Source organism: Rutidosis leptorrhynchoides, chromosome 2 (genome assembly GCF_046630445.1).
Source record: "Rutidosis leptorrhynchoides isolate AG116_Rl617_1_P2 chromosome 2, CSIRO_AGI_Rlap_v1, whole genome shotgun sequence".
Taxonomy (NCBI): Eukaryota; Viridiplantae; Streptophyta; class Magnoliopsida; order Asterales; family Asteraceae; genus Rutidosis; species Rutidosis leptorrhynchoides.
The window spans coordinates 606143046-606159096 of NC_092334.1; the positions used below are offsets into that span (position 1 = coordinate 606143046).

At 32.0% G+C, this 16051-nt stretch overlaps 1 protein-coding gene across 1 annotated transcript; it reads left to right on the plus strand.

Annotated features, from left to right (window-relative positions):
* Window positions 1-12411: 12411 nt before the first annotated feature.
* Window positions 12412-15212, plus strand: LOC139889981 (uncharacterized). The gene is made up of 5 exons (XM_071872891.1): window positions 12412-12922; window positions 13157-13378; window positions 13487-14366; window positions 14465-14602; window positions 14693-15212. The coding sequence occupies exons 1-5, from the start codon at window positions 12412-12414 to the stop codon at window positions 15210-15212; spliced, it is 2271 nt and encodes a 756-aa protein (XP_071728992.1).
* The last annotated feature ends 839 nt before the right edge of the window (window positions 15213-16051 follow it).

Below are 16051 nucleotides of genomic sequence, written 5' to 3' on the forward strand. Positions count from 1 at the left end.
ACGTAATAAGATTTCCTTTCTAATGGTAAGGTTTTGAAATGTCAACTCAAACTTTATTACAATCGTTCTAACATGCTTTTATACTTGATTCTTGCATGAAACTTGACAACGTGATTCACATGCTATACTATTCGAGTCGTAACGAGCCATAGGACTAATTGAACACATTTCACCCAACCATGTGTCGTAACCGGTTAATTGATACAATTTACTTGTTTAGGTCAAGACTAAGCAACTTTCATGCACACGTTTACTTTGTGAAGTACCTTTATACTCGTGCACTCGAGGTGAGATCATAGTCCCACCTTTTCAACAACTTTTTATACTTTTAAATTGTGGGCTGAGAAACATATACTTTGTTACATTTTGTACTACTTACTTTTATACTTTGAACACAAGTACAAGGAAAACAAACATTCTACAGCGAGTTTAGAACAAAAATCCTCAATTCGATTATCATTAGTTACACTTGCCGGGTGTAAGCGAGAACTTATGTTATATGGCCATATGGGTTGACAACCCTCATCCTTGACGGTTCGCTACCGTCTACGGATGAAATATATTTTCGAGAATCAGTGTTTGTTCTAGCACTAAGTGATGGGGTATACAATGGAAGGAAACGTTAAGTCTTGATAATTGGGTGCTCGCGAACCAACTTTTGGAATGCAACTTTTGGATGATCAATTTATAGAAATACTAAATCTTGTGGTTCAAAATATAACGTTTATTACAAACACCTATGATTTCACCAACGTTTTTCGTTGACAGTTTTCTATATGTTTCTCAGGTTCATGCATGGCTATTTGATACATGCTTCCGCGTACATTCATACTTGCTTGGGGTCAAGCATACATGCATACACTCTGATTTCTTGCTTGGGGTCAAGCATACATACATACATACGCTAGGGATAGCACTTTTGGATTCAAACTTTTGTTTACATACTTACGCTATTTATAGCAACTGTATTTTTCAACTTATATTATGTCGCAAGTTATTTCATTTATACTTTATGACTTTTGTAAACTTAGACTTGCTGTCGAATGGTTTTGTAAACTAAACTTGCAAGTCTTGTGCCTTTCAAATGAATGCGACATAATTTTGGTCAAACGAGTCTCATATAGGGACTACGACCACGCAACGGGACCTAAGTTAACGGCGCCGTCAATAACGGTTTTGGTCGGGTCGTTACAATTATTACAGAAATGAGTACCCCGATCACTTATTAAAGCTTTCGGTGTTCCAAACCTTGCAAAAAGACGTTTTAAAAAGTTGACTACAACTCGTGCATCGTTAGTTGGGAGAGCTTGTGCTTCCGCCCATTTAGATACATAATCAATGGCTACGAGTATATATAGATTATTATGAGATTTTGGAAATGGACCCATAAAGTCAATACCCCAAATGTCAAATACTTCACATACTTGGATGACATTTTGTGGCATTTCATCACGTTGACTTATTTTTCCGGCCCTTTGACATGCATCACAGGATTTGCAAAGAAGGTGTGCGTCTTTGTAAATTGTAGGCCAATAGAATCCAGCTTCATAAACTTTTCTTGCTGTTAGTTGAGGCCCATAATGCCCTCCTGTTGGTCCTGTGTGACAATGGTTTAATATTTTACTAGCTTCATCTCCAAATACACATCGGCGTATTATTCCATCGGGACAACTTTTAAACAGATGTGGATCTTCCCAGAAATAGTGTTTTATATCACTGAAGAATTTCTTTCGTCTTTGGTACGATAATCCTTTTTCAAGGAATCCACAAACTAAGTAGTTTGCATAGTCTGCAAACCATGGGATTTCTTTATAATCTATCTTCAATAGATATTCATCAGGAAAGTTGTCTTTTATGGCCGATTCATTCAGAACTTCTAATTCGGGATTTTCAAGACGAGAAAGATGATCAGCGGCGAGATTTTCTGCTCCTCTTTTATCTCGGATTTCAATATCAAACTCTTGTAAGAGTAAGATCCAACGGATTAATCTTGGTTTAGCATCTTGTTTTGAAAATAGGTATCTAAGAGCAGAATGGTCGGTATAGACCACCGTTTTTGCTAGAACGAGATATGATCGAAATTTGTCAAAAGCAAAGACAATAGCAAGGAGTTCTTTTTCAGTAGTTGTATAGTTCGTTTGTGCTCCTTGTAATGTCTTACTAGCATAATATATAGGTTGAAATCGTTTTTCAATCCTTTGTCCTAAAACGGCTCCCATTGCAAAATCACTTGCATCGCACATTAGTTCAAATGGTAGATTCCAATTTGGTGTTATCATAATCGGTGCATTAGTGAGTTTTTCTTTAAGAATATTAAAAGATTTGATACATTCATCTGAAAAGATGAATGGCGCATCCTTTTCTAGGAGTTTATTCATAGGAGTGGTAATTTTAGAAAAATCTTTTATAAAACGTCGGTAAAAACCGGCATGCCCTAGAAAACTCCTAACTCCTCTAACATTGGTGGGATGTGGAAGTTTAGCAATTACATCTACTTTAGCTCTATCTACTTCAATTCCTTCTTTTGAAATTTTATGTCCAAGAACGATGCCTTCTTTAACCATGAAATGGCATTTCTCCCAATTAAGTACTAGATTTGATTTTTCGCATCTAATTAGCATTCGTTCCAGATTAACTAGACATGATTTAAATGTATCACCGAAGACTGAAAAGTCATCCATGAATACTTCCATGCATTCTTCTATCATGTCATGAAAAATCGCCATCATACACCTTTGAAAGGTTGCAGGGGCGTTACAAAGTCCAAATGGCATGCGTTTGTAAGCAAAAGTACCATAAGGGCACGTGAATGTGGTTTTCTCTTGATCTTCGGGTGCTATTGGAATTTGAAAATATCCGGAAAATCCATCTAGAAAACAATAGTAACTATTTCCGGCTAATCTTTCCAACATTTGATCTATAAAAGGTAAGGGAAAATGATCTTTTCTGGTGGCGTCATTTAATTTTCTATAATCAATACATACACGCCATCCTGTTACAGTCCTAGTAGGAATAAGCTCATTTTTCTCATTTGTAATGACAGTCATGCCACCCTTCTTAGGCACGCATTGAACTGGGCTTACCCATGGACTATCAGAAATTGGATATATCAAACCTGCATCTAGCAGCTTAATAATCTCTTTCTTAACTACATCTTGCATATTAGGATTTAGTCTTCGTTGGCGTTGCACATACGTTTTATGACCTTCTTCCATAAGGATTTTATGTGTGCAATACGAAGGACTTATTCCTTTAATATCATGAATCTTCCATGCAATGGCTGGTTTATGAGCTTTCAACACAGAAATGAGTTGTGATTTCTCATTTTCAGTAAGAGAAGACGATATTATTACAGGTAATTCAGATTCACCATGTAAATAAGCGTATTCCAAATGGTTTGGAAGTGGCTTTAATTCTAATTTCGGAGGTTCTTCTATCGATGATTTATATCGATATCTGTCTTCTTCTTTTAGCATTTGAATTTCTTCTGTTGTTGGTTCATATCCATTAGCTATAAGTGTAGCTAACATTTCAGCTTCATCAATTGGTTCATTACCTTCTCCTAAAGAACATTCTCCTGTTCCTTGTAATTCTGGAAATTCTTCTAATAATTCTGCATGTGCATCTATAGTTTGAATATAATAACATGTATCATCTGCAGATTGTGGTTGTTGCATTGCTCTATCAACTGAAAAGGTAACACTCTCATCCTCTATACTTAGGGTCAGTTTCTTACCGAACACGTCTATCATTGCTTTAGCCGTGTTTAAGAATGGTCTTCCTAATATGAGAGGAACTTGAGAATCTTCTTCCATGTCCAAAACAACAAAATCTACTGGAAATACTAAAGTACCAACTTTAACTAGCATGTTCTCCATTATCCCTCTAGGATATTTTATTGATCTATCGGCTAGTTGTATGCTTATTCTGGTTGGTTTCAATTCTCCAAGGTCTAGTTTAGCGTATAGTGAATACGGCATTAGATTTATACTAGCACCTAAGTCTGCCAATGCTTCTATTGAACTAAGACTACCCAGAAAACATGGAATTGTGAAACTTCCTGGATCAGATAGTTTTTCTGGTATCTTATTCAACAGCACTGCTGAACAATTAGCATTCATAGTAACAGCCGAGAGTTCTTCCATTTTCTTTCTATTCGTGATTAGATCTTTCAAGAATTTAGCATATCTTGGCATTCCTGAAATCACATCAATGAAAGGAAGATTTACATTTATCTGTTTAAACATATCCAAGAATTTGGATTGCTCGGCTTCAAGTTTTTCTTTCTTCATTTTACTCGGGTAAGGAAGAGGTGGTTGGTATGGTTTAACATAAGGTTTATCCTTAACTGTGTTATCTTCATTAACCTTTTCAACTACCGGTTCTTTTTCCTTATCTTGATCAGGTTGTGGTTCTTGTGGAGTAGGAATAGTTTCATCAGAAGTTACAGGTATTTCAGGTGGTTTAAGTGTTGTACCACTTCTTGTGGTAATAGCTTTAGCTGTTTCATTCCGGGGGTTAGCATTTGTATCACTAGGTAGACTTCCCGGTTTTCTTTCACCTATTAACCTTGCTAGGTTACTTACTTCTTGTTCCAGATTTTGAATAGAAGCTTGTTGATTTCTAAATGCTTGAGCATTTTGTTCATTAGTTTGTTTTTGAGATGTGAAAAACTGCGTTTGAGTTTCAACTAGCTTCGTCATCATATCTTCTAAATTTGGCTTTTTATCATCGGTTTGTTGTGGTGGTTTGTTTTGAAAATTCGGTCTTTGCTGATTATAAGTATTATTGGATACTTGTTGATTGCTAGGACCTTGTTGGTTGTTGTATGGAATATTTCGGTTATAATTCTGGTTTTGATTGTAAATCGGTCTTGGCGGTTGATAATTATTCTGATAATTATTTCCAGGCCTTTGGTTTATGTATGAAATATTCTCTCTTTGTTCCATTGTTAATTCAATACTGAGACAATCTTTTGTCAAATGTGGTCCTCCACACTGCTCACAACTAATTCGTATTGAGTGAATATCCTTAGTCATCTTTTCCATTCGTCTCTCGAAAGCATCTATCTTTGCCGAAATGGAATCTAAGTCATGGCTAGAATCGGCTCTAGCTGCTTTAGATGATCTAATGATATCTTTTTCTTGGTGCCACTCATGCGAGTGGGAAGCAGTGTTATCAATAATTTTGTAAGCATCAGTTTCGGTTTTCTTCATAATAGAACCACCAGCTGCTATATCTATATCTTTCCTTGTAGTGATGTCGCATCCTTGGTAAAATATTTGTACTATTTGACAGGTGTCTAAACCATGTTGCGGACATCCTCTTAACAACTTTCCATATCTTGTCCACGCCTCATATAGAGTTTCATTTGGTTTCTGTGTGAACGTAACAATTTCTGCTTGAAGTCTTACGGCTTTAGATGCAGGAAAGAATTGTTTAAGAAATTTGTCAATTAAAACGTCCCATGTATCGATCGCCCCTTCAGGTAACGATTCCAACCAATCTTTGGCTTCTCCCTTCAAAGTCCAGGGAAATAACATGAGATATATCTGTTCATCCTCCACTTCTCGGATTTTAAATAGTGTGCAGATCCTATTAAAGGTACGTAGATGTTCATTTGGATCTTCCTTCGGCGCACCACTAAATTGGCATTGATTAGTCACCATGTGTAGAATTTGTCCTTTGATTTCATAATCTGGCGCATTAATGTCTGGATGAGTAATTGCGTGACCTTGGCCAGTGCGTTTAGCTCTCATTCGGTCTTCCATACTTAAAGGTTCCAGATTCTCCATGATTGAATTTGTTGAGTCGGTATCACTAGATGCTTCAGATTTAATGGTTCGTTCCTCAACAATCTCTGTTTGAATGATTGGTGGTTCCGGAGGAAAGTTTAATGGTTCAGGATCTATGAACCGTTCCTGAATATTCTCTGGATTCTCAATTGTGAGGTTGGGTTCAAAAAATGAATTATCGGAAATTTGAACTGAAGTACTTGGTCGACTGGATGACGATTCTAAAGAAAAATCAACGGCGGTTATATTTGTTAAACGATGTCTTGATCGAGTTACAGGTGGTGAACGTACAAAAGGTGATGAACGTCTTGCTCGGTGCATTCACTGAATATCCTATTAGTTTTAAAAAGGAAAGAAAAATTATAATAAGTTATCCAATCAATAGACTTTTCTGATTTTGCCCACGTTTCGAATAGCCAAAAGATGCAGCAGAGGGTCAGGATTCGTTTGGTCTCAATATAATTGAGGACTGTTTGGCTCCAATAACCCGGTCCACGTACAAATCCAACTATTACTACGAACCAGAAAATTTTGATGTCTATCAATTTAACCACTTAAAATAAATTTTCGTAATTTTAAGAAATTTAGATAAGAAGTAGAATAAAATTCTAAGTCCTAAAAACTAGAATGGCGAGAAATAAGAAAGAAAAAGAGTTCGTCGCAAAAGGTCGAAAAAGAAAAATGGTTGAAAAATAAAAGGTGACGGAAAAATAAAAGAAACTTATCAAAACTTAAAAATACTTAACTAATTTAACCTTATTACTACAACTAACTTAAAATTATAATCGCAAATTGAAATTACTAATTGGAATGATAATTGATACATAGTAAAAGGTGTCTAAAAATATTAAAGCTTACAGGAAAAACTAAATCCCAAATGGAAATAACTTAAAAAGAAACTAAAACTTAAAAAGGCGTCGCAAAATTCTAAAGCACCTAAATCTTAGTCTAAAGAAAAAGCACTTAAGGAATTCTACGGCAAAGCCTAAAAATATAGGAGTAAAAATAACTATAGCAAAAACTAAGTTTAAAATTAAATATGAGCTAAAAAATACAAAAGTTACGCTACAACGATTAAAAAGGTACAAAATATAAAAATATACAAAAAGTTGTAAAAAGTACAATTTTTATAAAAATATTATTTTTATATTATTTATTTAATAAACTATTAATTTTACAATTTTAATAAAACTAATTTAACTAAAATATATAAATAAAAAGTAAAAAGTAAAATAAAACTAATAATAATAATAATAATAATTAGGTTTTAATAATAATAATAATAAATTATAACCCGTAATCAATGCGAAATTAGGGTTTTTGTCCGTGTGTCAGAGGGTCTCCGCGAGTCGCGGCAAATAAAGAAGAAAACCCCGCGAGTCGCGGGGTTCAGAATTTGAGCTGACAGGTTTCACTTTTTACGCGTTTTTCTTTATTTTTTTTTTTATTTTGTTTTCTGTTTTTTAAATAATTAAAAGATATTAAAATTGAAACTTATATTTTTATAAACTAAAATAAAAATAAAGAAACTTATAAAACTTAAATATTTAACAAAATCCTAAAAATACTAATATTTTTGTTTTTCTTTTTATATTTTTCGAATTTTTAAAACGTATTTTTACAAAAATGACTTTTAATAAAAGTAGATAAAAATCTTTTTTTTTTTTTTTATTAGCGTTGCGCTTCCGGCTTTTAAGATAAATCCCCGGCAGCGGCGCCAAAAATACTTGATGTTAAAGCTAAGGGGTATAAAATACTATTAAATTTTAGCAGAAAATACTATTAAATACGATACAATTTTACACAAGATATTTATTTATTTATAGAATGGATATACTTAAACCTTGCTACAACACTTATAGGCAGTGTACCTAATCGTACAGTAGTGTAGTTTTTAGTAAGTCCGGTTCGTTCCACAGGGAAATCTTTAAACAAAGCTCAACGCTATATTAGTTTACTTTTATAAAAATACAAATATATATATAAGTAATATTATTATTATAAAGGGGGGTTTTTACCGTTTAATGACCGGTTTGTCGATTTTAAAACTTTAGTCGCAGTTAAAACCTAATGTAAAATATAAAATAAATACAAGACTTTAAATTAAAGCGTAAAGTAAATAACGATAATGAAATTGCGAATAATAAAAGTGCGATAAAATAAACTTGCGATAATTAAAAAGTGCGATAATTAAAAGTGCGATTAAATAACAATAAATAAAAGTGCGATAATTAGAAGTGCAATTAAATATAAAATAAAGGAAATTAAATATGAAATAAAAGAATTATGCTTATTTAAACTTCCGTAATCATGATGTTTGACGTGTTGATTTTAGTTTTATGCCCATGGGTTAATTGTCCTTTGTCCTGGATTATTCAATATGTCCGTCTGGTTTTTGTCCATAACAGTCCATCAGTCATAAATATAAATTGCAAGTGTCCTTGTCAAATTATTATTATACCCGAAGTTAAATATTCCAACTAATTGGGGATTCGAATTGTAACAAGGTTTTAATACTTTGTTTAATGAATACACCAGGTTATCGACTGCGTGTAAACCAAGGTTTTACTACTTTGTTAACAATTACACCAATTACCCTTGAATGTAATTTCACCCCTGTTTTAATTATTCTAGTGGCTATTAATCCATTCCCGTGTCCGGTTAAATGAACGATTATTCGTACATATAAATACCCCGCCCATCGTGTCCGATCGAGTGTATATGGTAATTTATAGGGACGCCCAATTGTAAATCTTTATATTAACATTAACAAACTTTCATTTAGTTAAACAAATATAAAGCCCATTAATAGCCCATAGTCTAATTTCCACAAGTGTCGTTCTTTTGTCCAAACCCCAATTATGGTACAAAGCCCAATTACCCAATTTTAGTAATTAGCCTAACATCATGATTACTTCGTTTTAAATAAGCATAATAATAACTTAGCTACGAGACATTAATATAAAAAGGTTGAACATAACTTACAATGATTAAAAATAGCGTAGCGTTACACGGACAGAATTTCGACTTACACCCTTACAACATTCGCTAACATACCCTTATTATTAGAATTATAATTAAAATTAAAATATAAATTATAAATATAAATATATTACGTATATATTGAGAGAGAGATTGAGAAATAAGATGTATGTTTTTGATCAGAATTCGGGTTGCTTTATAGCCAGGGTTGAAAATTGGGGCTCCGCGACTCGCGGCAAAATGGCCTTACAACTCCGCGAGTCGCGGAGAGGTATTTACAGCTTACCCCCTTGGAGTTTCCTGCTGCCGACGGTTTTTATTATATATATATAATATATATATAATTAATATAATTAATTATATATTATATTATATTTATATACATAGTTAACTTGTAATTTTTAGTCCGTTGCGTCGAGCGTTAAGAGTTGACTCTGGTCCCGGTTCCGGATTTTCGAACGTCCTTGCGTACAATTTAATATCTTGTACTTTGCGTTTTGAATCTTGTACTCTTGTGATTTCGAGACGTTTCTTATCAATAATTGGAACCTTTTTGATTGTCTTTTGTACTTTTGAGCTTTTTGGTCGTTTGCGTCTTCAATTCGTCGAATCTGTCTTTTGTCTTCACCTTTTATTATTTAAACGAATATCACTTGTAAATAGAACAATTGCAACTAAAAGCTTGTCTTTCTTGAGGAATAATGCTATGAAATATATGTTCGTTTTTAGCATTATCACTCATTTTGCTCATGACTTCGTCGTAGTATTTTATGTATAATACTACTAATAAAAATAATAAGATTAATAATAATAATATTAATCTTAATAATAATAATAATAATAATAATAATAATAATAATAATAATAATAATAATAATAATAATAATAATAATAATAATAATAATAATAATAATAATAATAATATAAATTTAAATATATATACGAGTGTAATATGTATGTGTGCAAAACTGGAATGAATTCGACTGAATTTATAGATGTGGCCTGATTTCCAACCCCATGCGATTGCATGGTTTTTGGACATCAAGGCCATGCGATCGCATGGCCCTCTGATCCAGCTCACAAACTTTTAACTTTTTGTTTGTCGACATAATTTTTTATAATATATATAATATATTTAATTTATATAATTAATTATATATTATATTAAATTCACATGCATAGTTGACTTGTAATTTTTGTTCCGATAAGTCGTACGTCATCACTCGACTTATGTCCCGGTTCCGATTTTTCAAATGTCCTTTCGTACGCTGAGAAAACTTGTATTTTACATTTCGTGTCACGTACCTTTGTCAAAATATAGCCTTAAATTATCCCTAAACTATACCACTCAGAGTATATCTTAAACTTTCGAGTATTTTGATCATTTGCTTCTATAAATCATCGTCTCGCTATTTGTTAATATATATATAATAACAATTCGTTTTTATGACCAAGTTAATATTATATTTTATCGTATTGTTAAATATATATTTTCAATATTAATAAACACGTTTTAAAATACATATCGCAAGTTATTCATATATCTAATTCCAACAGTTAATATTCCTTATTATTGTATGTGTCCAAATTACGTTATTTAAACAAACACTTTACCATTTATTCCGAATACCGTTAAGAATGAATGATTTCCCAAATCAACGTGGACCTTACAAAAGAGACCCGTAATAATATCATAATCCTTAAGGGACTCAATAATTATCTTTTAATTCAATCGTTTGGCATAATCTTTTAACTCTGTATCTAAATATATCAATCAGATAATCAAAACAATAAGTTTAATGCACAGTATCATATACTCAACACTTTGTTACGTTTTCAAGTTATGGTATATATATGTATCTATTTACATATAATTGTTCGCGAATCGTTGAGAACAATCGAAAGGTAATTGAATAGTTCAAGAATTTTGAGATTCAACTTTACAGACTTTGCTTATCGTGTCGGAAACGTTAAATCATTTAAAGATAAAGTTTAAATTTGGTCAAAAATTTCCGGGTTGTCACACATGGAAAAGTTCGGGTCACTACAATTAATCCATCCCCGTGTCCGGTCAAATGAACAATTATTAGTATTTATAGATATCCCGCCCACCATACCCAGTTAAGCGTATGTGGTTATATATAAATACATCAAATTATAAATCTCTATATTAAATCAACGAGATATCATTTAATTAATATAAAGCCCGTTAATAGCCCATAGTCCAATTTTCACAAGTGTCGGTCTTTTGTCCAAACTCCAATTATGGTCCAAAGCCCAATAACTCAGTCTTAATATTTAGTCCAACATCACGATTACTTCGGCTTAAATAAGCATAATAATAACTTAGCTACGAGACATTAATTTAAAAAGGTTGAACATAACTTACAATGAGTATTAATCGCGTAGTGTTACACGGACAGAATTTCGACTTACAAACTTAAAACATTCGCCAATATAACCTTATTATTATTAACTTAATATTAATATTATAATTATAAATATAAATATAAATATATTGAGAGATATAGAGTAATTGAGAAATATGGTGTACTGAACTCGTCCATTTCGTTGGCTATTTATAGCACCTGACCACCATTTCACTGCCATGCGATCGCATGGAGATAAGGCAGCCAGGCCATGTGATCGCATGGCCTCCTGATCCAGCTCATAATCACTTGTCTTCTTGTTTGCCGACGGTTTTTAATAATATAATATAATATATATAATTTTATATAATTATATATATATTATATTATATTCATGTACATAGTTGACTTGTAATTTTAGGCACGTTGCATCGCGCGTTGATAGTTGGTTCATGTCCTGGTTCCAGATTTTCGAACGTCCTTTCGTACGATTTAATATCTTTTACTTTGCGTTTTGCGGCTTGTACTCTTGTAATTTTGAGGCGTTTCTCATCAATAAATTGAATCACTTGGATTGTACTTTGTACTTTTTAGCTTTTTGGTCGTTTGCGTCTTCAAATCGTTGAATCTGTCTTTTGTCTTCACCTTTTATTATTTAAACGAATATCACTTGTAAATAGAACAATTGCAACTAAAAGCTTGTCTTTCTTAAAGGATAATGCTATGAAATATATGTTCGTTTTTAGCATTATCAGGGAGTCTCGAATTTATTCGTGTTTTTATACCCATTATTGACTGAATCACCGTGCCCAACTCTTGATCTGAGTTCATAGAAACTCATGAATACCTGATCAAGCACGGTTTAAGATTCTTGACCTCTATTATTGCTGTGTGTTATTTTACTAATTCTGCAGACTGCTTGGTTAGTAACAAATTTTTTCCTGGAGTATTGTAAGTTGTTTCTTTCCTTTACAGGTGTTTGGCCAGCGATTGATGGTGTGAATGTGTTATTTGTGCTTCTTTAATTCTGTGTTTTTATTAGTGTTTATTTGTTTAGTTGCTTAATCTTGTTCTTTTTGGTGATTACTTCTATTTGTTTTCTGTTTGTTTTTTCTGTTAAAGATGGATGATGGTGCTATTACTATGATTAATAAACTTGATTTGGGGACCCATTGTATTTACATGCAAGTGATACAACTACTGGAACACCTTTTATTTCTATAAAACTAAAAGGTACTGAAAATTATAATATTTGGAGCAGGTCTATGTCATTGGTTTTGGGTACTAAAAATAAACTTGGTTTTATTAATGGATCTTTACAAAGACATGCAACAGATGTTACTCTTCAAAATCAATGGGATAGGTGTAACAATGTTGTACTTTCATGTATACTTGGGTCAATATCCGATGAATTTTATTCTGGTCAAATTTTTTCTACTAATGCTACTCATGTTTGGAATGAGCTTAAAGAGACTTATGATAAGATAGATGGTTCTATTATTTACAATCTGCATCATAAGATGAATTCTATTAAACAAAATGATAGTAGTTTGTCTGATTATTATCATAATTTGAATAGTTTGTGGAAACAATATGATTGCATGATTGCTGGTCCTGCTTGTACTTATGGTGTTGCTTGTACTTATCCTGCTGGTGTGTTTGCTAAAGAACAAAGTAAAGTTCAAAAGTTAATGCAATTTTTAATGGGCTTAAATGATTGTTATGTTTCTGTTAGAAGTAATATTTTGTTAAGAGATCCCCTACCTGATGTGAAAAGTGCTTATGATATCTTGTCTAGGGAAGAATCACATAGGAATGTTAATTCCAAAGAAAATGTGGTCACTAAAACTCAATCATCTGCTTTTATTGCTTGAACTTTTAATAAAGATGTTAATCCAAAAAATAATAACAACTCTAGATTTAACAATAGTAGAGGACCTAATCAGAACTTAAAATGTAAAAAATGCAATAAAATAGGTCATACTATTGATAGATGCTTTGAGATTGTAGGATATCCACCTGGGTTTAAGAAAAACTTCAATAATAACAATAATTATAAACCAAATCAGGGGTATCAAAACAATTTTAAAAGTGTTTCTAATAATAGTACTACTTCTAAAGAAGCTAGTACTAGTTCTCCTTCTCCGTCTTTTTCAAATGAACAGATGATGAAGCTTCTCATTCTTATAAATGATTCACCTGATACTGTTAATACTCAGTCTAATATGGCAGGTACTTTTTTCAATTGTAGTGTGAAATTTAATTTAAAATTTAATAAATTCTTTAGTGCTTCCAATCTTGAGTCAAAACATGTGTTTAAATGATGGGTAATTGATTCAGGTGCAAATCAACACATGACTTTTTCTGAAAAAGGTTTATTTAACCTTGTTAATATCTCTTATCTAAAATTAACTGTTGGACATCCAAATGGAACTCAAGCTTTAATCAAAAGTATTGGAAATCTGAAAATTAATAATCATATAACATTGTTTGATGTTCTTGTTGTGCCTGAATATTGTGTTAGTCTTATGTCTGTTTTCAAATTGTCTAAAGATAATAAAGTTAGTATCAGGTTTGATGATAAAAAATGCTATATTCAGGATTTGATGGACTTGAAAATAAAAGGGACTGGTAGACAAGATAGGGGATTATATTTGTTTGATAGTTCTGGTGATTCTTCTTTCACTGCTAATAATTGTGTGAGTAATTATCATGCTTCTTGTAAACTTTGGCATGCTAGACTTGGTCATCCTTCTGACCAATTTCTCAATGTTCTTAAAACTAAACTTTCTTTAAAAGGTGATCTAAATACAAAACCTTGTGAAATTTGCCATAAGGCTAAGCAAACTAGGTTACCTTTTCCTCTAAGCGAACAAAAAACTACAAGTCTTGGTGAATTAATTCATCTTGATTTGTGGGGTCCTTTTAAAATTCAGAGTAGAGAAGGTTTTAAATATTTCTTAACCATTGTTGATGATTACTCTAGGGCTGTTTGGATCTATATGCTTAAAAGTAAAGAAGATATGTATGATAATGTGTTCAGTTTTGTTCAACTTCTTGAAAATCAATTTACTAAAAGGATTAAAATTATTAGGTTTGATAATGGAACTGAATTTTTTAACAATAAAATGGCTGATTTTTTGAAAACTAAAGGCATTATTCATCAAACCACTTGTACTTACACACCTCAACAAAATGGGGTTGTTGAAAGGAAACATAGGCACTTGCTAAATGTAGCAAGAGCCTTAATATTTCAGGGGAATTACCTTTAAATATGTGGTCTGAATGTGTTCTAACTGCTTGTTATTTGATTAATAGGACCCCTACTGCTGTGCTGAATGGAAAATCTCCTTATGAACTTATTTTCAAAACTAAACCTAACCTCTCATATATTAAGTGCTTTGGTTGCATGTGTTTTTCAACTGTTTTAAATCCTTATGATAAATTTAGTAGCAGGTCTATCAAATGTATTCTGATTGGTTTTTCTAGTGTCAAAAAAGATTATAAACTTTACAATTTGAATGATAAAAGTGTTTTTTTCTCTAGAGATGTAAAATTTTATGAAACTGTTTTTCCTTTAAGAATGAAATCTGTTGATGAAAAACAAAATGATAATGATTTGAACAAAATGAATTTCTTTGATCAAATGTTTTTAAGCACCAATGACACTTCAAGTCCCTATGATGAAGAGAGGTATAATAGTGATGGTGATGGCAGTAGTGATCATGATCATGATCCTACAGCAACTCATGTAGATGGTAGTAGTGATAATGCAAATGGGCATAGTCCTACTGCAACTCATGAAAGTGAACAAAATTCTCATTCTGAGGGCAACTCTTTAAACATACAAAATCCAAGTTTATCTGATAATTTAAGGAGATCTACCAGAAGTACTGTTTTTCCTAAAAAGTTTGATGATTTTATTGTTGATGATAAAGTTAAGTATAGCATAAACAGAGTTGTGAATTATTCTAATCTGAATTCTGACAATTTGTACTTTATTTCTAATCTGAACAAAAGTTATGAACCTAAAAGTTATGAACAAGCTGTTAAAGATCCAAATTAGATTGAAGCTATGAATACTGAAATTGAAGCTCTTAATAGAAATAAAACTTGGATTATTACTGATCTTCCACCTAATAGAACTCCTGTTGGTTGTAAGTGGATTTATAGGATCAAGTATAAATCTAGTGGTGAAATTGAAAGATATAAAGCTAGACTTGTTGCTAAAGGATATAGTCAAAAGGAAGGAATAGATTATGATAAAACTTTTTCTCCCGTGGTCAAACATGTTACTGTTAGATGTTTAATTACTATTGCTGTGCATAATAATTGGCCTCTTTTTCAACTTGATATTAATAATGCTTTTCTTTATGGTGACTTAAAAGAAGAAGTGTATATGACACTTCCTCAAGGTTACTATTCTGATTCTGATAAATGATTCTGATAAAGGGAATAAAGTGTGCAAGTTAACTAAATCTCTTTATGGTCTAAAACAAGCACCAAGACAATGGAATGAAAAATTAAATTCTGCTTTGTTTGAAAATGGCTTTACTCAAAGTAAAAGTGATTATTCTTTATATGTGAAAAACTGTGGTGATGTGTTTATTGATTTGCTTGTTTATGTGGATGATATTGTTATTACAGGAAATAATGTGTCTTAAATAGAAAAATTTAAAACTTTTCTAAAGTATAAATTCATGATAAAAGATCTAGGAAAATTGAAATATTTTCTTGGCATTGAAATTTTAAACACTAATTAAGGTGTTTGTTTGTCTCAAAGAAAGTACTGTTTAGAACTTTTAAATGATTATGGTTATTTAGGTGTTAAACCAATTGGTTCTCCAATTGAGCAAAATTTGTGTGTTGCTTGTGAACCAAGTGAAAAAAATCATTTCATTTCTA

Bases quoted from the DNA above. Each gene is read 5' to 3' on its own strand.
- LOC139889981 (XM_071872891.1), top strand. From the start codon at position 12,412: ATGTCATTGGTTTTGGGTACTAAAAATAAACTTGGTTTTATTAATGGA. The intron at 12,923-13,156 runs GTGCTTATGATA...TTGAGATTGTAG, and splicing joins TCCCCTACCTGATGTGAAAA to GATATCCACCTGGGTTTAAG. The intron at 13,379-13,486 runs GTACTTTTTTCA...TAATTGATTCAG, and splicing joins TACTCAGTCTAATATGGCAG to GTGCAAATCAACACATGACT.